This window comes from Armigeres subalbatus, chromosome 1 (assembly GCF_024139115.2).
Source record: "Armigeres subalbatus isolate Guangzhou_Male chromosome 1, GZ_Asu_2, whole genome shotgun sequence".
NCBI classification, from domain to species: Eukaryota; Metazoa; Arthropoda; class Insecta; order Diptera; family Culicidae; genus Armigeres; species Armigeres subalbatus.
The window spans coordinates 18,607,287-18,632,493 of record NC_085139.1 but is presented as its reverse complement, the minus strand read 5'-3'; the positions used below and the strand labels follow the sequence as shown (position 1 = coordinate 18,632,493).

The following is a 25,207-nucleotide window of genomic DNA, read 5'->3' as shown; positions in this document are numbered from 1 at the left end:
GCCTTGCACAGATTTAATCGAATATCACCACATCCGTTGGCATAAATTATAGGAAAAATGATTAAGACTATAAGTTCTGCACCGTGCACTGCTGACTAATCCGCACAGTCGTTTAAGTAGAACTTTAGCCAGAAATACCGCATGTCCCATCGTCAGTAAAAAACATCACTATAATACTTCTACATTACAGTCAATTAAACTATAATTGCTACATCAACAGATAGCTATTCTTGCGAGTCATAGAAAAATTACTTAACTGTATCTGAACAACGTTGATAGCCGAGTGCATCGCATCGAAATTTCCGATTTCATTAAACCTGTTCCAAATACCTTTCATGTGCATGCATATTTTTTTGTTTTTCCCCATTCTATGTTGTCCAATATCCGAACAAGTTTATCACTGATTCGTGAGAGAGAAAGCATTTCAACCTTTCGGTGACATTATTTGACCACACGTGTGACTTTTCCAAGCATGGAATAAAAGCGAAATAGGAATGAGTCGTAGTAAAAATTGGTAGTGCGTTCGTCCGTGGATCCCGCCTAGTACTGCCATACGAGCTCTCTCGCAATTGGTGCAAGTCGACGGCATAAAATTCGAAAAAGCACCTTGTAGGTGGCGTACGGCAATGTGATTTGACTATAGTTGCTTCATTTCAGCATATCCCCTTTTGGAACAAATGCCACCATCCAACCATTTCAGCTAGCCAGTGCAGACCTCCCCCTCCCCCCGCAAGTCAGTGTCTCATCACCATATTTAAGTAGCTTCCCTGGTAGTTGGTCAACTCCAGGACATTAATATTTTAGGACGACCAATCTTCTTCCTGGATTTGAGGATAACCGGAGCTGGACAACTTGGCGTGCACTCGTTGCCAGAACCGCCATACCGCCATTGATGTTCGTTTTTGAAGTAAAAAATGTAAGGTCGCACAGACTGAACACTTAACATCTAGTATTAGACAACGGACAGGACATTTACACAACACCCAGTGGACCAGTGGTTTCCGCTTCACGTAAAGTTTTCTGCTCACCGGGGCGGGAATGGAAACCATACTCCACAGCATATGCGTCTAGGTAAGTGACGCCGCTAATCGCACGGTCACGAAGCCGTGTTATAGTACAATAAAAGCAAAAAGTATACGCCGAGTGACAACGACCTGTCAGCAGATGTTTAAGTAGATACTAATCGGACCTTTTTGAGACAACACATTTATTTTTCTAAGTTACGTGAATTGATCAGTTCTTCATACCGGAGACAGCGTAGATAAAAGCAACATCGTTTCTGTGCAAGCGGTCCATCTTTGGCCCAGTGCTTACAAAGCGATATACGATGTTGAGGCTGATTCTTCCCAAGCTTCTTGTTTACGGAAGAACGATACTTTCAAACAAATCCGATTCGATCGAGTTTCTACTTGCTGCATAGTTTGTCTGAGGCGTATTGGCCTTGATAACCCTCGGAATCCGAGCTGACCTTGGACGATATGTTTCCGCCGACAAAAAACCCATTCCACGGTCCATAGAGACACTTCCAGGGCGATAGAAATATCTTTTTGCAACAATTGCTCGTGAGACAAATCACGAATAATAATAAGCTGCCACTTTGTCATGATGCAACCACAGAGATTCAGACGTCTCACTTAGAACAAGATGCAATCAAAATCATCGTAATGGAAACATTATCGCCCATTGCTAAATGCGCTGTGTGTGGACAAGTGGCAACTAGATGGCGGTAGTATGCAAACGTCAAACACATGCAAATTCAATGGAAGTGGAAACCTACAAAAAAATGAATTTACCGTTAAAAAGATGAACGATGGAAAAAGTGTTAAGTAAGACGTCTGATTCACTGTGGTGAAACTGTCAAGCTAATGCAATTGGCTTCTTTCACTCTCAGCCCATTATGATGTGAATTCTAGCTCAGGGAACATTCATAAATTACGTAACGCTTAGAGGGGAAGGGGGTTGCCTGAAGTGTGACGATATACAAAATTTTCAGACACTTCATACAAAAAGTGTGACATAGGGGGAGGGAGGGTTGAAAATTATCAATTTTTGCGTAACGTTATTAATGGATCTTCCCTTTCATGCATGCAAAGAAAACCAACCCGAGCAGCACACATGTTGGACAGAAGTTTCTGTGACTCATGTATGTATAATCAAACTCGGTCACATATAAGTTGCTGGGGGAAGAGTCGTTTGGCCGAAACCGATTCGACCGAATGCCACTAGGCTAAACAAACCATTAGGCCGAAACCCATATGGGCGCAAGGGTCATTTGGCCAAAAGGGTCTTATGGCCGAAAGGGTCGTTTGACCGAAAGGGTCATTAGGCCGAAAGGGTCGTTTGGCCGAAGGGGTCATTTGGCCGTAAGGGTCATTAGGCCGGAATGGCAATTTGGCCAAAAAGGTCATTTGGCCGAAAATATGGTTTGGCCGAAGGGGTCAATAGGCCGAAAAGGTTATTTGGCCGAAAGGGTCGTTTGGCCGAAAGGTTCATTTGGCCAAAAGGGTAATTAGACCGAAAGGGTCATTTGGCCGCATAGGTCATTTGGCCGAAAAGGTCATTTAGAGAATTGAGAAATTGGCCGGATGACCCTTTCGGCCAAATAACCCTTTTGGCCAAACGACCCTTTCGGTCTAATCATTTTTTCGGCAAAACGACCCTTTCGGCCTAACAACCCTTTCGGCCGAATGACCCTTTCGGCCAAACGACCTTTTCGGCCTAATGACCCTTTCGGCCAAATGACCCTTTCGGCCAAACGATCCTTTTGGCCAAATGACCCTTTCGGCCTAATGACCCCTTCGGCCAAACTAGAAATACTACAATAAGAGATCGGCGAAGACGCCATCTTGTTTCCAATCGAACTGTCAAAAGCGGTTCCAATTCGACTTGTTTACTTTTTGCATCCATAAGAAGCAAGCAAGAAGTGCAAGTGTTGCCAGTATTATTTTCACGATATCATGCATTTTCATACATTGCCATTTCGACAGTTTTTCACTCCGCCGGTCTCTGGTTATAGGGTGGCTAGGCCAAAGGACCTTTTCGGCCAAACGACCCTTCCGGCTAAAGGACCCTTTCGGCCAAATAACCCTTTCAGCCAAATGACATTTATGTGTATAAAGGCAGAATAGGCCTTCCCCAATTCGATCAAATACAGTTTAAGTGTTTGATCTTTTAGCCATTTAGCTTTTGTTATGATTTTGTTTTAATTATTCATAAGCAAAAAAAAAAGTTTGTCGTATGTCTAATTTAGCAAATTTGCCTTTAGGAGACATTATTTAGTTTGAAAATTTGATAACCTAACTGCTATATCTGGCGCTGAGAATCAAAGGGGCGTTACTGCATTGATCGATTTCATTTCGTCAATGTTTTCTTTTTATTATTGTAGCAAATTGCAGTAATGTTCCGAAGATTTAATGGTTAGGTGTGACAAAGGATGATTGCATCCTTCACCAGAAGCAACAATCAGGATTGTAGCTTTTAAAACAATCGAATTATTGATAGGCTGATTATACGCACTGTGTTTAACGGGACAGTCCCGTTGTTGGCCCTTATTTTGCTGTCCCGTCGTAATCTAAAATATCCTCCATTCAACCCGTTTTTTTTATTGATTTTTCCAAAGAGCTCCAAAATATTGTTCAAATATATTCAAACATAATGCAGGAATCTAAAACTCATGAAAAAAAGTGTTTGATGTTATGTTATTAGTGTTGCTAAAAGAATGCTATTTATACCGTTTTGTATTTTCCATTGATTGATGACATGGATCTTCATCGCGTTGATACAGATCTTCCAGCTGATGAGGTACTCTGTCAGGGCATCCAGGCCTCGTTGGAGTTTTGCCACAAACGCTCTTATCACTCTGCTTTTGAAGACGATGATGGAGGTGTCATCTGCAAACAGAGACAGAATGCCGCCTTCTGGAGGTTCTGGCATGTCAGAGGTGAACAGGTTGAACAGCAGGGGCCCGAGGATGCTTCCTTGGGGGACGCCTGTGATGATGTCATGCGCATCGGAACAAGCTCCGCTGATTACATGGAATGTCATCGCCGACAGGTAATTGTTGATGATTTTCAACAAGTAGCTGGGAAGATTGTAGCGTTTTAGTTTGTACATCATGCCATAGACTTCCGGATAGGGATGACTTTCGTTGACTTCCAGGACGATAGAAGTAGCTGAGCCGGAGACTTTGATTAAAGATCAGCGAAAGATGCTTGAAGAACGGAGCATTCATGTGTTTGAGCTTGAGATTCAGAATGCTGTCGAAGCCTGGGGCCTTAATGTTTTTCGATGATTCGATATAGGCAATCAATTCGTCAGCTGAGATCTCCAACTCCTCCGAGAAGTCGTTAGGAGTAAAATGGATGTTGTTAATATGCTCCCAGCGTGCCGTTGGGACGTGTATTCCACGGGCCTGTGCCAGCGAATCTTGGATAGCATACAGTTGCTCGTCGATTTCCTCCGGTGTGGGCGGCTGACGCTGGTAGTCCATGTTGTCATCGACCCCATCGACTCAATGGTAGATTCTGCGGGACTGCTGATGTCGATTAACCGAGGAGCCCACTGCCGTCACCACCGGAAAGTGATGTGAACTTCTGGTATACGACCACACCATTATATCGGCATCAGTTGCTCCGGGGTGTAGAGTGGAGCAGATTCTTTCGATGGGACATTTTCGTTCTCTAGCTGCCAACGGAATCCATGAGGAGGGAGCGGGGGCTATTCACTGGAGGATGAAGCCACCATGGCTGAATAGTTCGCCTCGTTGAGTGCAGGAGCACGGTTTTTCTTCGGCAGGGTCCTGGTGGAACCCTTCTTCCGGATTTCCAGGAACTTCGCTCGCTTTGGGCGGCCCTTTTTGGTGACCCGAAGTTTGTCGCGTTGCGCACTTAGGATCGGCCATTTCCATCTTGTCGCACTCGTCGGTCGGGTGGAGTTCGCCACACTTGTTGCAGCGCGGCTTCATGCGGCAGCTCCTGGTGTCGTGCCTGAAGTTGAAGCGTAACTGCGTATCATCGCGATGCACAGGCTTCCCAGTCAACGACGGTGTAATTCTTAATGCCGACCAGCTTCAGGTCCTTCCAGGTGGTGGAACCGTGCTCCAGATAAACCAGGTAAAGCTGGTCACGATATCTCCTCGCCTTGTCGTGACGAGCGATCTTGTGCACGGCCACTGGCAGTCCACGAAAACGTAAACACAACCAACGAACGAGAAAAAACACTTGGAAAAATGCGCAATCAAAAATCACGTCCGTACGCGCTGCTGTTTCAAAAGTGTTGGACAAATAGTGTTCGACGAAACATGGCACTTTTGAACAGCTAGTACCGTCGTTCGGGGTGACATTGGGCCTAGGGGGTAAGATTGGGCCAACAACGAAAAATGTTTCCACACCTAATATCTCAGAAACTGTTACAATTTTGATGAAAACTTCAAACGGTTAGAAATTATATTAAAATTCACGTCTAGGAAATCACTAAGAACTAATTGTGCTCGTACCATAATGCTTGGAATTTGAATGTAAAACTATTGATCGAATGAACCCGTATTAAAATAGTGTCAGTAATGCCCCACAAATCTATTACATAACTAGTTTTTAGATCGATGGATACTTGGTTATCATGTTACGATAATCTGTTGTTGTTTTATCGAATTTTATGGATATTTTATGTAGCGGTTCTGGTTTTTCGTAGCAACGAGCAATGCACGCTAAAAAGGGGTGAGATTGGGCCAAGCCTTTGGTCGGTTTTCCATACATAGTTGGTAAAAGCCGTAATGTAGGCAATTATTTACAATGAACGATTGAATCTAGGCATCGTCACCGTTGAACTTTATTTCATTTGGCCCAATGTCACCCCCTGTGAGGGGTGAGAATGGGCCAATTTTGAACAACATATAACATTGAAGAATTTCCCTTATTTATTATTTTTTCACCACACAGTGGTAAATTTATTATTCAAGCTTGTTCCAAACTAATAAACACTTGATTCCAATGTTATCTACTAGAGTTTTGTAACATTTACTTAGAACATACCACATTTTGGCCCAATGACACCCCTGTTGGCGGTACTGTAATTTCTCAATATTAAGGAGAGATGTCACGCGATGTTTACATATTTGCCCCTCTCATTCTCTAAGGAAACGCGAAGAATGAATGGCATGCTACAAAAATCTCAAAAAATATTTGTTCCGTGACACTGCATGGAAGTGTGCAATATCTGCTTTATTATTGTGTATATTACCACCTACTACTGGGTGAATAAAGGAAATATGATTAATTTATCGATCATTCATTGTTCTTTCCATATATCCATTAAAATAATTAAAAAAAAACAAAAATTTAAAACCAAGAACAAATAATTCCTTTCATGGGTGCCTTTCATGCAACATTAATCAAAGAGCCCACAATTTTTTTTATTTGGTTGTCTGAGAAGGCGCTTTTCTCGCTGTCTTATTACGTTATATACATGGCTTGAATATGGAAGTTGTTCAGTCCCCATGTCGAAGGAGATCAATGAATGCTTTAATCGTAGGAAAATGAGAGGAGTGGTGAGATCAACTTCCATCTGACCCAATTCCTTGAGCATCTCACGGATGCTTTCGAAAGTACCTGCACATTACTGCAGACCCGTACTTCCCCTCTGCGTGAAAGAAACACCGAAGCCCGACACGGTCGGTGAGATAAGGATAGTACACGAAGGGAATTGTGATCTATGAAAACTGCCTCAAGAATAAAAAAAAGACCAAAATATGTAGTTATAAAACCGTACTCAAATAGTGGTAATATTGCCTCTCTTGTATTGTACAGACACGGATTGTTGGGGATAAACCCTAGTACAAAGGTAAAACAAGATTATAACACAATTGCAACAGTGTCAGTTATTTAAAACAACAATAAAAACAATTAACCTATAATTATTTGGTTCGACTTTTTTTTCTAATAAAAGTATAAAAAAATTACCTCAGTCCATACGTTGCATAATAAGTTACAATGATTTTATATGATTAAATCTGGACGTAAATAAAATTTAACCCAACATAACTGAAGCAACATTTCAAAACCAATATGATTTGATTGGAGATTATAATTAGAGGCAACAATGGAACGTTTTCCTTCATTATATGGCTACTACCTACTAAATAATTGTCTAGAAAAGTTATGAAATTATACAAAATGTCTGATCTAGAGTCGCGCAACAATTATAATCACAAACCTCCACCAGGTTAATCATTTAATAGTACGATGAAAATTACAATAAATTAATTTTAATAGATCATTGATGTAAAATAGAAAAATAGGTGTCTTGACGATGATTAATCGATCATTTAATATTTTTCGAAGCAGGCTGAAATGATAAATAGCGAATAAATGTAAATTACATTCAAACTATGCAAAAGTAACACCCACCGTCATGATCGTAGAAGTCCATTCGAGCTAACGTGACAATCCAGGGAAGATGCCCATCCGAGCTCAGTCGGGTATAAATGCCTGGCACTTTCGAACCGCACGACTGACCGATCGTTTTCTGCCCGACCAAGAATGGAACCCGTTTTCCATTCCGCTCCAGGATGATCTGCATCGGGGAACCGAGCTCAGTCTAAAAAAAAAGTCAAATTGCATCATCATCAACAACCACTTGAATTTTACACTCGTTTAATCAAGTATGTACTCACTGCGCACTTGGCGACTTCAGCGTTCCGAGCGCACATACAGCATACTAATAATGCGCCGTACTTCAGTTTTTTTGTGGGACTGTAGTATTCGTGACACTTGTCCGAATCGACCAAATCCAGCTCCGTCTTGAGGTATGACCCTGTCGAATCTCTACCCATCAAGTGAACCCTGCCTTCCGGAATCGGAGGGGGTCTTGAGTATATGCAAGCGGGTTTGAATTTGGCAGACACGTTCTGAGGATCTTCTTTCAAGATAATGATCGCCATATTATGATAGTAGTATTCAGCCTGGTACCGGTAATGGATGGTCACGTTTTCCACGTGAAAATCCATTGGCGATCCCATCGCCGTTCCCAGCCGAACAACATCAGCAAGAGCACCATCGCGTTTCAGACAGCGTGCTCCGGTCAAGATGATGTTTTTCCCCAGGTACGATCCCGCGCAATCAAACTTGATGGTGCCACTGGGCTGAGTCCAACCAATCAAAGCCACGTGTGAGGTTTCATACGATTCGAAACTCTGGCCCTGCCCTGCATTAGATTACAACACTAGTAAAAACAACTCTCTCCGAAATGGAAGTAACTTACCGGACTGGATCATTAGGAAAATCCAAACAAAACCGAAACTCCGAATTAGAGCCATGCCGAGGTAAGTGTGTTGATCGCGCGACGGTTATCGATAAACTACCACGCGCAGGCAATTATCAACGATCTTTAAGGCGAAGCCACGCAGCTTCTTTGACGGTTCAATAACATAAACAAAACGCTCAGTGGAAGAGTGTCATCAAAGAATGTGCCGTACAGAAAGACGTAAGAACGGATCTTGGTCTACCTGTCTTACGGAGCGGGGCCGGTTTTCTGCCTCACGATAAACAAAGCGAGCGACTAACGCCGGAATAACGAGTCGGAGGGGTTTTTGCTTTATAGACAGAGAGGCTCGCATCCCGACCAGGCCTATCAATGAGCCGAGATAATTGTATCTTAATTGAAGCGACTCACGGAAATGGGCGAATTACTACCCGTTGGTTAGGGTGCACCAGAGAAGTGAATCAAAGCTGTCATGAAATGACTCGATCGGTTTTAAGCAAGCTGTGACGATAATGAAGTGATTTGGGGGAATATACTCCACGATGAATTCCTTTAAAAAGCTTCAATTGCAAGGGGCACCTTTGCTGAGGATGCCTTTTAACTTGTTCAATACAGCTGCGCGAAAAAATCATGGTCTCCCATGAGAATTGAGCAGAAACAAAGCATTTTATTATAGCTCATCGGTAAGGGCACTTTTATCAGGTTGCGATAAACTTGTTTTCGTGGCTTGTTATAATTGAAACAGTTCATTAAAAATTGAGAGCGAGTTGACCATCTGCATTACTTGGTTTACTATTGGTGTTGATATGGCTCTGATCACTGGATTATTATTGACAGCATTTCCAAATTTCAATTTTTCGCATCACCCTACCCTTGGCTCTGTGACAAGGGACAGAGGCGGGGCGTTACCAAACGCAGTGATTGGTTGAAGATGAGTCAGATTCCAGCAAAACTGGTTCTCTCTGTGTGTTCTTTTGCGCTCTCACATGTGCGACTTTTATAGTAACAGTCGGTAGGTAGAATCTAAAGAAATTTGTCTGACAACAAGCAGTTCTACTTACGATGCCCTCCTGTAAAGTGCACTGCGGTGGAAGTCCCATTATCGCGCTGATCATTTGCGTCCTGGTAATCGATCGCGCGCTCTGTCGATTGCAGCCAGCAGAGAATGTGTTTCCCACCGACGTTAATAAGGCGTTGCTGCCCAACGTGCGCCAGAGTTTGAATGGTACGCATTATTATTTGATTGTCGTCTTTAATTACCCCTATGGCATGTAAGTAAGTGTTCTAATCCGTTCTCAGATTGCCATCTCCGGTACCACAAATATGGTGACTACAATCTCATCTACCCGATCTTTGGGGTTCCCGTGCGGTTGGGTGAGTTTGCTCACATGGCTGCCATCGGTTGGACAGGGTCGGATGGCGCCATTGACTTCAGCTGTGGAGGATCGCTGATCACCGCTCGACACGTGCTCACCGGTGCCCACTGTGCCAGCCGCGATGGAGTTGCACCGGACGTTGTCCGTTTGGGTGTGATCCACATTAACCTCACTCTCGATGATCCCAAAAATGAGTTTGCGCAACAGTACAGAATCGAAACCTTCCAGCGACACCCACAACATAAATTTTCATCCTATTACTTCGACATTGCTATTATCACTTTGGTAGGGTCGGTTACGATCAATGATGTTGTGACGCCGGCTTGTCTCTGGAATCAACCGGAAGTTGATTTTCCACGCCTCGAAGCCGTTGGATTCGGTCAAACATCCTATGCGGGCGACAAAACTCCGGTCCTACTGAAAGTAAAACTGTCTCCAATCTCGAACGCGGAGTGTCGAAACTTTCACAACTCCAACATTCGGAAGCTTCGATTAGGAATAGTGGATGAACAGGTGTGCGCTCGTGACAATAAAATGGATACTTGTCTGGGCGATTCCGGCGGGCCACTTCAGATCAAGCTCATGTCCAACCATCGGACGACGCCATACGTGGTGGGAATCACCTCGTTTGGAGTATTCTGCGGTACAGCAGCCCCTTCCGTGTACACCAGGGTCTCTTCCTACATATCGTGGATCGAAACGGAAACTGGTGAATCTTTCGCAGCGGAAACATGTGCTGCTCGGTACATTCGAGATAGAGAAGCTGATGAGTCGATGGTGACGAATCGCGTAGGTGATCACGTGTTTATTGAACCTGAGAAGAGCTACATGGATATTGAAATAATGGTAAAGCATCGTGTCTATCTGGGGTACCCGCGTGGAAGCAAGATTCAGTGGAACTGTGGTGGTGTGTTGATAAACGAGGATTACGTGCTTACGGTGGCACACTGTGACAAATTTGTGTTCAATTCATCACCGACTCATGTTAAGGTTGGGGACTTGGATTTTCACAAAGATCATCCGGAGGCGCAAATCATTCGGATAGAGAAGTTCATCAAGCATCCTAACTATCAACAGGGATACCTGGAGAACGATATAGCACTGGTTAAACTGGCCACGGATGTCAAGTGAGTACATATTTATTTTATATTAATATTCGCAAAATGTATGGGAGTCAAAATAGAGCCAGAGCCAGTAAAGCCTTAGGAATTAAATACGTAACTCTTAAGTTTTATTTTTGTTTTTTTTTTTAATTTTATTCTATCCCATTTAAATCTAATTTGATTGTTTATTCGTATCTTGACGTATATTCTTACCTCATATGCATATTTTCAGTGATAGCCAGTAAAGCCTCAGATATTAAATACGTAACTCTTAAGTTTGCCAAGACATAAATAGGAGAATATGACTGAACTGGAATAACCCGTGTATCTCAGTGTGCGCTCTGAATTGACTTGGGGTTTTTTGTTTTAAAATATGTTTTGCTTCAAATGGGTTTGCCCCATCTTATGGCAGCTTATAACGTGGGCGTATATGTACACCGGTAAAAAAAAGTTACGACAATTAACAAACCCATTTTTTTTCGATAAAACCTTTATAAAAATCACTTTAAAAAACCCAAAACCCCAAAGATAAAGATAATAAGGATAAAAGGAATCTCAACCGATTCATTGGATGTGTTGAGAATCGGATGGTTTCGGGGCGGTTGAAAACACTTCTGTTTAGCAGTTCAACAGAAGCAGCTTAAAGCTGTAATTTATTATTAATAATTACTTCAGTGATAATATGCATATACATCTAGTACTTACATTCAATGTTTCACTACCCAATTGACGAAACCTCGACTCAAAACGCTTCTTATTTGTCTTGTTATTAACCTAACAAATGGGTGTGTTTTATTATTAATTTTAGGAACAAATTTAGGAATTCAATTTTAGAAATAAGTTTTAGCTAGCATCTATTTAGGTTTTATAGTAGAATAAGTTTTAAATAGTTTTAATAGGGATTTTCAATTTAGATTAACAAATTAGCTAACTCACGTGTCGGAATTTAACCCAGAATGGAGCCTAAGCGTATTCCTGCCTCAAAGCTTACGGAACTTCAGTGGACAGATTTCGGGTTTAAGGGATAATTATAGGATCTGGAGAACTTGACACTGAAGGGTGTCGACTGGATTCAACAGAATTAACTGCCCTGAGGTACATAAACGGAGTACTACCAATTTGGCCGACACAGACACTGCTCGTTAACGAATTCGGATTGTTTTCCTTCATTCTTCCCTTTCTTCTCGTTGACGTTCCTTCGCGATGACAGGTGCAGGGGAGCGTCCGGAATCTGCACTACCATTAGCAGTGTTGGAAGAATGGTGGTTTTCAACATCCCCCCTCCCGTGTAGATCCGGGGTTCCTTGATTCTGGTCATCGCGGACATCCAGTACAGCTAACTTCACCACTGGTCGTTTTAGTATCCCTCCTGCGGTTTTTACCACTGCACTTCGGACTTGGCCGTCCTTTCCTTTTGAGATTTCTATGACACGAGCTCGCTGCCATCCGTTCCGCTTGTTTTCGTCGACAACAACAACCACATCTCCGGGCTCCATGGGTTTCACGGGCTCGAACCACTTCGTCCGTCTTGATATTGTTGGGAGATACTCGCGGACCCAACGTCTCCAAAACACGTCCGCTAGATACTGCGACAACCTCCAACTGTCACGCAATATAGCTCCATCACACACCAGTGGACTCTTCGGTTGTAGTATACCACTCGTGCCGTATAGCAGAAAATGGTTCGGGGTTAACGCTTCTTGTTCGGCATCGTCCAGTGGAACGTACGTCAGTGGTCGTGAGTTGACGATCGCCTCCGCTTCCAGCACCACAGTTTCCAGGACCTCGTCGTTTGGATGATGAGCATGTTGTGCAATGTCTCCCATCGCGGCCTTTACCGAACGCACCATGCGCTCCCAACAACCGCCCATATGGGGGGCAGATGGGGGATTGAAATGCCAGCTCGTCCTCGCATTGGTGAACGTCACTGCACAACCTTCATGAATGGTTTTTAGCTGCTCCGTCAACAGGTTGTTAGCTCCTCGGAAACAGGTTCCATTGTCGGAGTAGAAGTCAGATGGAGATCCTCTGCGTGCACAAAATCTGCGAATTGCCATCACACAGGACTGCATGGAAAGACTGTGGACTATCTCCAGATGTACCGCCCGGGTAGTGAGACACGTAAACAGTGCTACCCACCGCTTTGCCAGACTGCGCCCCTGCTTCACAAGGATTGGACCGAAGTAGTCTATGCCGGTGTAGCTAAACGCTCGAATGTGGGGCGTCAATCGAACCTTCGGAAGCGGCGCCATCATCGGTGGTTTAGGTACAGCCTTTTGAACCTTGCAGTGCTGACAGTTTTTGGCGACACGTTGTATCAGGGAGCGCAACTTCGGAATACGAAACTGCTGACGAATCTCGTTGAACACCGTTTCACGGTTCTGATGCTTAAAGCGACGGTGATAACTATCGACGAGCAGCGCGGTTAGCTTGTTGTCTTTCGGTAATATAATAGGGTATTTTGTTGCTTCAATCCTGCTCCTCATTCTCACAACGCCATCATCGTCCATATACGGAGACTGCTTATACAGCGGACTACACTTCTCAATTCGCTTTGGCTGCTCCTTTGGGTTACTTTTGTTGAACTCCAACGTACGGTACTCATCGGGGAATGTTTCACACTGTACTTGCCGCCACAACATGGTCTCCGCCTGTTGCAGCTCGTCTCGGCTAAGCGGCCCAGGGTAGCCCCTCTTTCCAAAAATCTTCGCTGCTCGTAACACGTATGCGGTCGCTCGTAACACACGATTCCAGTTCGAAAATCTGTTCCCGTCAATCAAAGGTTGCGGCATTTTTCGATGGTGCTGAAATACGACTCGTACTTCCTCTTCTTTTGTCGACTGCTTAGCTGGTTGCTCGGGCCATTCGTTTTCCGACAAGGAAAGAAAATTAGGACCTGTGTACCAGCGGCTGTTCGGGTTGAAACTGGGTCCAATTCCCCACTTTGTTGCATCGTCAGCTACGTTCTGTTTTGACGGGATGTAATACCACTCGTCTACTGTGGAAACCCAAACAACCAGAAGTTCAGATTTTACTTAAATTTACTCTTAACCGAACTAATTGGTTCACTATGGTTCACATCAAGTTCCAAGCATCCTTAACGGAACTTTAAAGTTCACTTAAAGTTCCGTTACATACAAAAAATTACTTAAAATGAGAGCTGATTAAGCCAAAATAGCCCTTCTTATCCGAATTTCTGGTTGCTTGGGAATATTCAGAATCTCGCCGACACGGAAGCTCACGAAGGGGTGATAGCGTCGGCTATCCGATCTAATCCACGACAGTGATGTTCTTGAATCCGTCCAGACAAATCGCTTCTCTATTGTCAACTGCAATGCTGTACAGACATTCTCCATCAGTCGGCAGCCTATCAGGCCGGCCTGCAGTTCTAAGCGAGGGATGGAGAGCGGCTTTAGTGGGGCCACCTTCGTCTTTGCCGCAACGAGCACACATCGCACATTTCCTTCTTGGCGGATCCTAAGATACACAACACAGGCGTACGCCAATTCGCTTGCATCGACAAACACATGGAGTTGCAATCCGCTGTGCAGCTTACTACTTGTCGCACCGAAGAAACAACGAGGAACTTCAACTTCACCCAATCGCCTCAAGAGCTGCGTCCAATCCTTCCATAGTTCATGCAAGCCTGTTACAATCTTTTCATCCCAATCCGTACCAGATCTCCAAATGTGTTGCATAAGAATCTTGCCGTGTACTGTAAAATGTGCGATGAATCCATTTGGGTCGAACAGCGACATAACAAGCCTTAAGACTTGACGTTTCGTTGGCGTGTGTCCTTCCACTAGTAGCTTTGCGAGGTCATCCTTTATAATGCTATCGAAGGTGAACACGTCCGCAGCAGGTCTCCATATCATCCCTAGGATACGCTCGGTGTCTGCAATCTTGTCCAAGTTCATCGATTTGTCCTGTACGTTCTCGGTCTGGTTCAAACGTCGCAGAACCTCGGAGGAGTTTGACAAAAAGTTTCTGATATCGAATCCTCCTTGCGCGTGTACATATTTCACTTCTTGTACCAGTTGCACCGCTTCATCAACCGTATCTACGCTGTCTAAATAATCGTCAACGTAGTGGGCGTTGACGATCGCTGAAGCAGCTCTCGGGAACTGTGATGCAAAGTCCTTTGCATTCCTGTTCTTGATGTATTGTGCAGAGCACGGTGAGCAAGTCGCGCCAAACGTCGCTACATCCATGACGAAGATCTGAGGTTCCTGATCTAGCTGTTCCCGATAAACGAACCGCTGTGACTGTCTGTCCTGTTGGATAATCCGAACTTGGTGGAACATTTCTCGGATGTCTCCACACACAGCAACTGGTCTCTGACGGAAGCGCAGTAAGACCGCGAATAGGGACGTCAACATATCTGGTCCTTTTATTAACATGTCGTTCAACGAGACACCGTTCACTCGCGCTGCTGCATCCCAAATCAGCCGAACCTTCTCCGGCTTCTTCGGGTTCCTCACTATGCCGAGCGGAAGATACCACACACGATCCGGATTTGCCGATTCAGCTTCTTCTGGGGTTATTCGGTGCGCGTACCCTTTCAACTCGTAATCGGCTATCTGCTCATTTACTCGTTCTCGAAGTCCTGGTTCTTTGGCGAGCTGCCGTTCCAACGACTGCATCCTGCGCACAGCCAGTGGATAACTGTTTGGGAAAGACGGCTTATTGTATTTCCAGAGAAGCCCGGTTTCGAAACGGCCGTTAACCCTACGGGTTGTTGTCTCCAGAATTTTACGAGCTCGCTTGTCATCCTCTGACTCTAGGGGTATAGCTATTGCAGTTTCTTCAATGTTAAAGTATTGCTTCATAAGCTCGTGCAGCTCCCGGTTTCCGATCTTCTCCGAGTGAACGTGTAGCCGCGTAACAGCACTGGTATCGTTGGCCTGTTTACCGTACACGCACCATCCCAGTCGCGTCTTCGCTGCAATTGGTTCATTTGCTCTGCCTTCTCGCATCTTCAGGGTAGCGAGCAATTGTGCGTGTTCGATGCCGATGATAATTCTCGGCACTGCGTCAGCGTAGCTTCGCAACGGAAGGCCTCTTAGATGAGGATAGAGTTTTTGTAGCTCGGAAAACTGGAATGATTGGCTCTGTAACATCAATTTCTGCACCGTACGCACGTTGCTCAGCTGATATTGACTCTTAAGTCCGGTTCCCGAGATGGCCACCGAGATCCGTTGGGAACCTTTCTCCTCTCGAGAAATATTTCCGGTCCATGACAGCCAGAGAGATTCCTCGGGGCCGGAAATGTCCAACTCCTCTGCAAGTCCAGCTTCCATCAGTGTAGACTCACATCCATCATCCAGGAAGGCAAACGTCTCTATCTTCTTACCGTTTCCTTCGAGCGTCACGGGTAGAAAGCGAAACAGAGAAGATTTCGTCACAGAATGATGATTCTGGCGAGTGACTTTTTCGGTGGACTGACTATTGCCTGATTCCATCGCTGACCGTGAATGTAGTAACATGTGGTGGCGGAAACGACAACCGTCCAATCCACACTCCTTGCCCGAACGACAAGGCCACTTTCGATGTGGAATCAAACACGTTCTACAAAGTCCCTTTGAACGAATCGCCTTCCACCTGCCATCGAGGTCTAATGCCTTGAACTGAGGGCATCGTGCTACTTCATGACTGTCATCTGAACAATAAGCGCATAATCTCTTCGTAGGTTCCAGTTCCTTCGCCGGATTAAGTTTGCTTGCCACCGCTGCAGGTGATTTACCTCCATCTCTCTCCATGTGGACGTACATTTTCTGCTTCTCTCGTACTGTGTTGGCAGGCTTTGACTGATGTATCAAAGAATCTGAAGGGATTGTCACATCTGACGCTGTCTTCACCAACTCTGACATGAAGTCCCCGAATGTCGCCAGGTTGACAACCGGAATTGAGCGCTTGTACCAGGACCACTGCATTCGCATTTGTGGCGGAAGCTTCTCTACTAGTTCGTGCACTAACATTGGATTACACAAGTGCTCCGCTAGATTTGCCACGTACATATGGTCGACAAGGTTACGCACAGCCATCCCATAGGTAATGATTGACTGCAAGTTATCAGCTTTCGGTGAAGAAACAGCTCGCAACTTCTGTAACAAGGAGTGGATCAAGATTTCCGGTCTTTTTTTTTTTTTTTTTTTTTTTTTTTTACAAGGGAGAATGCATTTACACACTAACCCAGTACACGTGCATTGTAGTTGCCAAACTACCACACGGAAGTGTACTGGAGTGTCGGACTCGACCATACCGGTAATACCGACTAAACTCCCTTGGGCTCCACCATCGTTTCCCCCAGGAACTACTTCGCAGTACTACTTCTGGGGGGACGGCAGTACTAAGCGTACTCACTCATTATCGCTCACACAGGCACTCGTCCCACGCGAGACTGACTTGGGTGCTCGCTCCTGCCTCAGCACAACCAGATCACTCACTCCCTGCCGAAGCAGCTCACGCGCTACCCTACCGAAGTAGGTACACTCCACAACTTATTCTAACACTCCACTGCCATGCCTCGAGGTGTCGATAGCGGTATGTGGGGACTAATCAACGATACTACGCTACGACACTCTTACCTTAGCATGTGCAGTCCATACTCAGACTTCTGCTGCGCTTCGAGGTGGCCATAGCGGCGGCGACTCGCTATGACACTCCTGCCTCAGCACAAACAGATCACTCACTCCCTGCCGAAGCAGCTCACGCACTACCCTACCGAAGTAGGGACACTCCACATGCCAGTTGGCACTCCCTCCCTGGGCTGGTGCGTTTGAAGCGGCACACAGTCGCTTTGATAGAGTCCGCTTACGGGCACTTGTGGTTTTTTGGGAGGGATTTTAGCAGAGCCCACTGCTAAATCCCACCACGCCCTAGGCAGTTCTCCCTGACTCGCAGACAGCTGGGGAGGGGTCGTCAAGCCCTTGGACATCATGCTGTTCCTGCTGTCCCTGCTGCCCCCAAGATTTCCGGTCTTCCGTATAGCATCCGTAGTGTCTCCATCACGTGCGACACCGACTGGGGTAACAACAAACGACTTCTCACGGATTCGAGTGCATGCCCTTTCAGACAACGTTGTAATCTGGCGAGGTTCTCCACGTCTGTGTATCCGCACGCCGCTGTTGAGTTGTAAAATGAACTGGAAAATGTGCACCGATTTGCTGCGGAGCCGAACAATTCACATATGATGCTGCATTTACTGGATTCGAACTACCATCTATACGTGGGCTAACCTGGACTTGTCCATACACTGCTGTTGATGATACTGGCACCGATACATCAGCTCCTAGTGACACAGGCTGATGACGATTCCACAGACTAGGGCAAGGCACACCCGAATTCGGTAATGAATTTGTTGACACTACACTAGGCCGACAACCCAGCGATGGGGCTAATACACACCGCGACCCGGAAGGATTGACTGATATTATTGGTCCGAAAGACATACTTCCACACCCAGATGCAGATGTACATTGAATACTGGTAGGATGAGGTGGTGTAAACTGACTAGTACGGCTCTCAATAGAAAACGGAACCGTTTGTGTAGTGTTTCGCACAGAGGGAACATTTTTAGCAATATTAATGGAACTCAAAGGAGCTTCGAAAATCGTCGGAATGGCGGACGATTGAAGGATATTTGCCCCAGGGTAATACCCGCCCCACTTCACATACGAGGAATCTTTGACCGAATACTGTGGCACGTTTGTCAGAGGGACTGATGTATGAGGGGTAACTAAAGGTGTACTTATGGTTTTGTGTGGCGTGGATGTCGATTTAGGAACTTTGGAGATGCCCGCCGCAATGCTGTTGTGAAGAACGTCGACACCAGACTGCAACTCCGACGTCGGAAGACTTGCTGTTGTTACCGTTGGATCCATGGTCGATTGAACTGTGCCTCCAGATGGCTGTGGCTGCTCAGCTAACGGTACTATACCACCATGATTCGCTCCGAGCCACGACTGCACCTTCTTTCGGCCTGCGTTACTGCCGCTTCTAGTACTCCCATTTCCATCCTCCAGAGACTGTAACAACTCATGCTTCTGCCTCAATAGCTTAGCGTCCTCCTCTGCCCTCTTCATTTGGACTTCTTCCTCTTTTCGGCGAAGTTCGTCCTCTTTTTCGCGGTTTTTTAACATCAGCGCTTGTTCTTCCTCAAGCATCTTTAGGGCTAGCTCTGCTCGTTGCGCCCGTATGCTGCTTGATGTCCTCGATGTTTTCTGGGTACCGTTGCTTGCTACTTCCGTCGCTTCATCGTGTAAGCACTGCTCGCAGCGCCAGCTTTTGTTGGGATCCGCATTCTCCGCTGCAATACCAGCACAGTCGTTGTGAAGCCAGACATCACACATGTCACATCCTACCATCTCGCGCACCAAGCCACTGGTGTGGCATTTGCCGCAAGTTCGAGCAGACTCCATGATACCGCTTACTTCACGGAACTTTTCACTGCTTACTACGCAGTATAAGATTCACTCAATTGAATCTTTAAGTTTGTTGAGAATCGGACGGTTTCGGGGCGGTGGAAAACACTTCTGTTTAGCAGTTCAACAGAAGCAGCTTAAAGCTGTAATTTATTATTAATAATTACTTCAGTGATAATATGCATATACATCTAGTACTTACATTCAATGTTTCACTACCCAATTGACGAAACCTCGACTCAAAACGCTTCTTATTTGTCTTGTTATTAACCTAACAAATGGGTGTGTTTTATTATTAATTTTAGGAACAAATTTAGGAATTCAATTTTAGAAATAAGTTTTAGCTAGCATCTATTTAGGTTTTATAATAGAATAAGTTTTAGATAGTTTTAATAGGAATTTTCAATTTAGATTAACAAATTAGCTAACTCACGTGTCGGAATTTAACCCAGAATGGAGCCTAAGCGTATTCCTGCCTCAAACGGCTTGTAACGGAACTTCAGTGGACAGATTTCGGGTTTAAGGGATAATTATAGGATCTGGAGAACTTGACACTGAAGGGTGTCGACTGGATTCAACAGAATTAACTGCCCTGAGGTACATAAACGGAGTACTACCAATTTGGCCGACACAGACACTGCTCGTTAACGAATTCGGATTGTTTTCCTTCATTCTTCCCTTTCTTCTCGTTGACGTTCCTTCGCGATGACAGGTGCAGGGGAGCGTCCGGAATCTGCACTACCATTAGCAGTGTTGGAAGAATGGTGGTTTTCAACAGGATGGTTCTTAACTGATATTGACTTTCCAAAAAATTACAATAAAGAGTTATTAAAATATTTGAGTAGTCTTCAAGGAATGTTTTTTAGGATCACCAATATATGTCGATAGTATTCAAGGTACTTTATATCGATAGTACTCAAGAAATCAGGGGCCCTCCTTACCCTAGCAGTAAGATACACGGCTATAAAGCAAGACCATGCGGAGACTGGCTGGGTTCGATTCCCGGTTCCAGTCTAGGCAATTTTCGGTTTGGAAATTGTCTCAACTTCCCTGGGCATAAAAGTATGATCGTGTTGGCCTCATGATATACGAATGCAAAAATGTTCCAGTGTGAGATACAATGCCAATAATAATAAGAAGAAGACAAATGCTTACACATTCAATAAAACGGATGTAATGAAATTTTCATAAAGTGTCACAATAAGAATCATCGCAGAAATGTACCATGCGTCTCCATATGCTTTTATGCTTATATGCTACTGAGCAGTTTTTAAAATATCTACCTATCGTTTCCCCTGGGAGGGTCATTTATGAATGAAAAATACTCATGGGGCCATTCAGATATCGTAAAAACTTAGATTATCTTAATAACTTAGTATTTTAACGTATAGCAACATGCAATCATAAAACATCAAACATCAAAGTGACTTCAACGCCGTGGAAGCGAAATCACAAGCCTAAATGCGTTCATGTTTTGAAAGAGTTGAAACCAAAAATAGTGAACCATCAAAATTACATTTATGTTACAAAATCTGAACAAAAATCATAGTATCTTCGCAAATATTAACAATGTATCCATCACTATTTTGAGAGCCTATTCCGACTACAAACTTTATCAGGATAAATCTATGATAAGGAGAATCTTGATGTCAAAGTTGTCGTTTAACATTATCTATAACACCTGGAAGCATCATTAAGGGAAGAGGCCCCAAAACGCCCCCCCGATGCAAAACGCCTTTTGTGGTATCCCTCATATTTACCGTCATTAATATGTCCGTAACAAAACTAGATCTAAAATTATGTAGGATAGGCGAAGAAAGTTTCAAAATAGTGCATGGGAAGGTCGGAAAAACCGAAAATTTCCACATTTTGAAGAAACATCTAACATTTTGGCGAGGCAAAACGCCCTAGTGGCAATAACCTACAAAGTACTCGCGTCTCCACGGACTATCCATACTAGAATGCTGATTCACCGACGCGTGGTACTTTGTTCCCTAGGAGCCGCCAGCTGGAAGGCGTTTTGCCTCATGAGTTTTCCGGCAACAAAATATCACCACTTTTTTTTACAATGTTATGAAAACTCATTTGTGAATATGTACGTTATGCGGAAGATATTGATTTGGAAAATGTATTGGAGGTAACCACTTTCCCTTCGATGGGACTCGAACCCATGACCCTACAGTACGCTAGACTGGTGCTTTAACCTTTTGTCTGTGCTCTGGGGTCAATATGACCGATTCTCCTAATTTTTGGTAGTTTGGTAAAACTCGCCGAGATCTGTCTCCTAGGTGCAAATTCACTTCAAAAATCTTGAAAATATGCGCTACAGTGTACTTTTTTCAAAAAACTTACGTTGTCTGTGCTCTGTGGTCAAATTGACCCCAAATTGAAATTGCTATAACTTTTTTAATACTTGGCCAATTTTGGATTTTTGGGGCTGTTTCGAAAGATAATTTAATCATCTTTCAGGTCGTTACCAAAGATTGACTATAGGTGGGCGGTTACATCGCGGGGAGGGGTTTTCGTAAAAAGGGTACAAAAATAGTGATTTTTCATGCTTATTTTACTTATATCTGAAAATCCTACCCATTTTGAACTGCACCTTTTCAAAAAGGTTATGCAGGAAGGCGTGTGCTTTGATATGAGGCATTGATTAGTTTAGAGCTTGGTCGCTAGGTGGCGGTATATTTGAATTCATTACTTTAGACTACTCAAGTAATTCCGATATATGGAATTTTCCTCATTGTAAATATTCTTATCGCACAAATTTGAAATTCGTCTGGTGTGAATGGACTGTCATGTGACGAAATGAATAATTAGGAAATTTACAAATAGGCGGCGCTAGCGGACTTGCAATATTCTTGCATATATGAAATATTGCTTTAGCTTGAGATCCCTCATATCTACACTCAAGTTGTATTCGGCAACATTGTTCAGGATGTCTAGCACTACAAAGCGGTGCTCAATATAATGAGTACGTCTTCCAATTTTTGAATTTGTGCGATAAGAATATTTACACTGAGGAGAATTCTATATATCGGAATATCTTAAGTAGTCCAAAATAATGAATTCAAATATACCTCCACCTGGCGGCCGAGTTCTAAACTTATCAACGCCTCATGCCAGAGCACATGCCTTCCTGCATAACCTTTTTAAAAAAGGTGCAGTTCAAAATGGGTAGGATTTTCGGATATAAGTAAAATAATCATAAAAAATCACTGGTTTAATACCCGTGTTCACTAAAACCCCTCCCCGCAATGTACCCGCCCACCAATAGTTAATCTTTTGTAACGACCTGAAAGATGATTAAATTATCTTTCGAAACAGCCCCAAAAATCCAAAATTGGCCAAGCATTAAAAAAGTTATAGCAATTTCAATTTGGGGTCAATTTGACCCCAGAGCACAGACAACGTAAGTTTTTTTGAGCACAGACAGAAGGTTAACCAACTCAGCTACGAAGGACCTCCGTCGGCCTTCGCAACCTAGGAGGTCCTTCGTAGCTTAGTTGGTTAAAGCACCAGTCTAGTGTACTGTAGGGTCATGGGTTCGAGTCCCATCGAAGGGAAAGTGGTTACCTCCAATACATTTTCCAAATCGATATCTTCCGCATAACGTACATATTCACATATGAGTTTTCATAACATTGTAAATTAACGTCCAAGTCGGGTGGTTTAATCCCCGGAAATAGGCAATTACCTTTGATTGAACATCACCACTTTTTTGAAATGTGAATATTATCAATATGATTGAGATTTTTGACAATTTTTGAATGGTATCAACTAGCTATCTTGTTTAACTGACGCATAATGTAAAAATACCCATAAATAGCGTTACAAATAAGACAATAGAGCAGTGTTTGCTTAGCTAGGGCATATTGCCCCCCCTTCCCCTATTACTTTCATCACCTTTCAGCAAACTAAAAATGTTCAAATGTATGTAGGAATCATTTTTGCAAACTACCTCCTATTTAAATTTTTGTTTGTGTCTTCTTTACCATCATCGGATAAAAGTGGAAGAAAAGAAAATAAGATTACCTGATAACTTTCCCTTAAAACCAAAAATGCTTGTTTTTGATGAAATTTATTCATTTAACGATAATTCAAACTACGGACAAATTAGTTCAAATCTAGTGCTAGTGGTAGATAGATGTGGGTTACACAGGAAACTAACCGGGCGACTGATACTTTGAACCGCTCTGATTAAAGCAGAACTCGTCATCTCCTAACTCACATTCTAATTTTTGTCTCAAAAGTCGACTTACACCGGCGTATGTCCAATTAGTCCTTTAGGAAGTATTAATGCTTCGTAGTTTTTAGGATACACCGCTAACGAATCGTTCTTTAAGTTCTCTGTCAATTTCATCTCCCATCTCGTTTCCCAATAAGGCACAACTATTGGCCACGTAAGTATTTTGCACTGCAGCGGCTTCTCCCAACGTGACCACTTCTTGGATTGCTGTTTGCGTGACATGTTTCTGTGACAACAGCTTCAAAAATAGTGTTCCAAAAATATTTATAGTCCCGCTACCCCAATCAAACTCTTCCGACTCCGATAAAACTGCTGGCTCATTGTTGACGATGTCCGAGGGAGGATCAACGCATTCTTCGGATCCGTGATTCGGATCCAACGGTCTTCCGGCATGATCTCCAGAATTCTTTTGTTCACTATATTCTGCCTGTACATTCCCATTGCGATGGAAGTATATGTTATGAATGCGCATGCTGTTAACAGTGACGAAAGGTTTTTTCGTTCGGCATCCGAATGGACAAAAAGTTAGTTGTCCAGCATTTAAGTGCTTCGCCAAGTGTTGGGCCATCGTTTTCACGGTATTTTCTACGCGATCACACGACACAACAGAACACCGGAAAACGCGTTTGACCTTCGGACGTTCGCATATTGGTGCCGCTGACGCAAATGTTTTGACGTAGGACTTACGTCTCTCTTTACTATACCGGGTGTCATTTCAAAATATTCAAATCGACCGCGTTACGCTGTGTTGAAAGATTTTAAACGTTAATAGCGTTCGTCTCAGTGGACGAATTTCTGCGGTAAGCCCCTCAATCGACAGATTTCAAGTATGCCTTTCATGTCCATGCTTGATAAGACCCGAAAAACTTGTTTCAATAGGCATGAAACTGTTTTCAATGAAAAACATTGAGATTCAGAGACGAGTTCATACTATCCCATTTAAATCCAATTTGACTGTTTATTCGTATCTTGACGTATATTCTTACCTCATCTGCATATTTTCAGTGATAGCCAGTAAAGCCTCAGATATTAAATACGTAACTCTTAAGTTTGCCAAGACATAAATAGGAGAATATGACTGAACTGGAATAACCCGTGTATCTCAGTGTGCGCTCTGAATTGACTTGGGGTTTTTTGTTTTAAAATATGTTTTGCTTCAAATGGGTTTGCCCCATCTTATGGCAGTTCATATCTTTTGGCACAAATTTAGCTCCGTTAGCTCGGTACCACTGCAATACGTTACGAGCGTAGTTGCAAGACTACAGATCAAGCCAAAACAGTGTTGATACTTTGTATTTTATTATGAATAGCAAAATACGCTTCTTGAGACACTATTCGGTGTAAATCGTACTGTTGAATGCTCGGAAAGTAATGAAGGAAGCGCTTACTTCACCACATCCGCAAATCGCCTGGCTTTTTAGCAAATTTTAATAACTTTTTTGTTCGGTCATCCTCTTAGACTTGACAACGAAACGGTCATCCACTTAGACTTGACAACGAAATATTCATGCCCAGGGAGTTGACGGAAGTCAGCCTTGACGTAGTTTTCATCATTCATCACGATGCAAAAGGATTTGGCGAACAACTTCGTGTAAAGTTTCCGGGCGCGGGTTTTTGCAGTGGTGTTATGCTTTTCATTTCGGTTTGGGGCTTTTTGCATTTTGTAAACATGTAGCCCAGCACGTTTCATGGTGTTGTGCACGAAACCAACCGACACCTTGGACTTGATAGCAACATTTCGTTTGGAAACTTATTGGGTTATTCTACCACTCCAGGTCATTTTGTTATCCATTGGACCTT

At 43.7% G+C, this 25,207-nt stretch overlaps 3 protein-coding genes and 1 non-coding gene across 5 annotated transcripts in view; 2 read left to right on the top strand and 2 right to left on the bottom strand.

The window, feature by feature from the left end:
• Positions 1–6,746: 6,746 nt before the first annotated feature.
• On the bottom strand, positions 6,747–8,596 carry LOC134208153 (serine protease Hayan-like). Its single transcript, XM_062684221.1, has 4 exons — positions 8,257–8,596; positions 7,670–8,199; positions 7,404–7,593; positions 6,747–7,341 (listed from the first exon to the last, which is right to left on the bottom strand). The coding sequence occupies exons 1-4, from the start codon at positions 8,309–8,311 to the stop codon at positions 7,322–7,324; spliced, it is 795 nt and encodes a 264-aa protein (XP_062540205.1). The 5' UTR covers positions 8,312–8,596; the 3' UTR covers positions 6,747–7,321.
• A 681-nt stretch (positions 8,597–9,277) lies between these two features.
• The window catches only part of LOC134222442 (ovochymase-2-like), a 70,217-nt gene continuing 54,287 nt past the window's right edge, over positions 9,278–25,207 (top strand). For both annotated transcript variants that reach the window (XM_062701598.1, XM_062701593.1), the window contains exons 1-2: positions 9,278–9,481; positions 9,556–10,759. In XM_062701598.1, coding sequence (XP_062557582.1) covers positions 9,319–9,481; positions 9,556–10,759 — 1,367 coding nt within the window. In that variant the 5' untranslated portion in view covers positions 9,278–9,318. The remainder of the gene's footprint in view (positions 9,482–9,555; positions 10,760–25,207) is intronic.
• Positions 11,902–19,888, bottom strand: LOC134212888 (uncharacterized). The gene is made up of 4 exons (XM_062691169.1): positions 19,361–19,888; positions 18,213–19,301; positions 14,079–16,733; positions 11,902–13,733 (listed from the first exon to the last, which is right to left on the bottom strand). The coding sequence occupies exons 2-4, from the start codon at positions 19,153–19,155 to the stop codon at positions 11,902–11,904; spliced, it is 5,430 nt and encodes a 1,809-aa protein (XP_062547153.1). The 5' UTR covers positions 19,156–19,301; positions 19,361–19,888.
• Trnat-agu (transfer RNA threonine (anticodon AGU)) lies at positions 22,650–22,725 on the top strand. Its single transcript has one exon. It is a non-coding gene; the product is annotated as a tRNA-Thr (tRNA).

What these genes read in the sequence shown, in the direction of transcription:
- LOC134212888 (XM_062691169.1), bottom strand. Translation starts at nt 19,155, where the DNA reads ATGGAGTCTGCTCGAACTTGCGGCAAATGCCACACCAGTGGCTTGGTG. An exon ending in TCATCCTACCAGTATTCAAT is followed by an intron (nt 16,734 to 18,212) that starts GTACATCTGCAT and finishes TGGCAAATCTAG; the next exon opens with CGGAGCACTTGTGTAATCCA. An exon ending in CCGACTGATGGAGAATGTCT is followed by an intron (nt 13,734 to 14,078) that starts GTACAGCATTGC and finishes GGGTTTCCACAG; the next exon opens with TAGACGAGTGGTATTACATC.
- LOC134208153 (XM_062684221.1), bottom strand. Translation starts at nt 8,311, where the DNA reads ATGGCTCTAATTCGGAGTTTCGGTTTTGTTTGGATTTTCCTAATGATC. An exon ending in TTTCCTAATGATCCAGTCCG is followed by an intron (nt 8,200 to 8,256) that starts GTAAGTTACTTC and finishes AATCTAATGCAG; the next exon opens with GGCAGGGCCAGAGTTTCGAA. An exon ending in GGACTTCTACGATCATGACG is followed by an intron (nt 7,342 to 7,403) that starts GTGGGTGTTACT and finishes TTATCATTTCAG; the next exon opens with CCTGCTTCGAAAAATATTAA.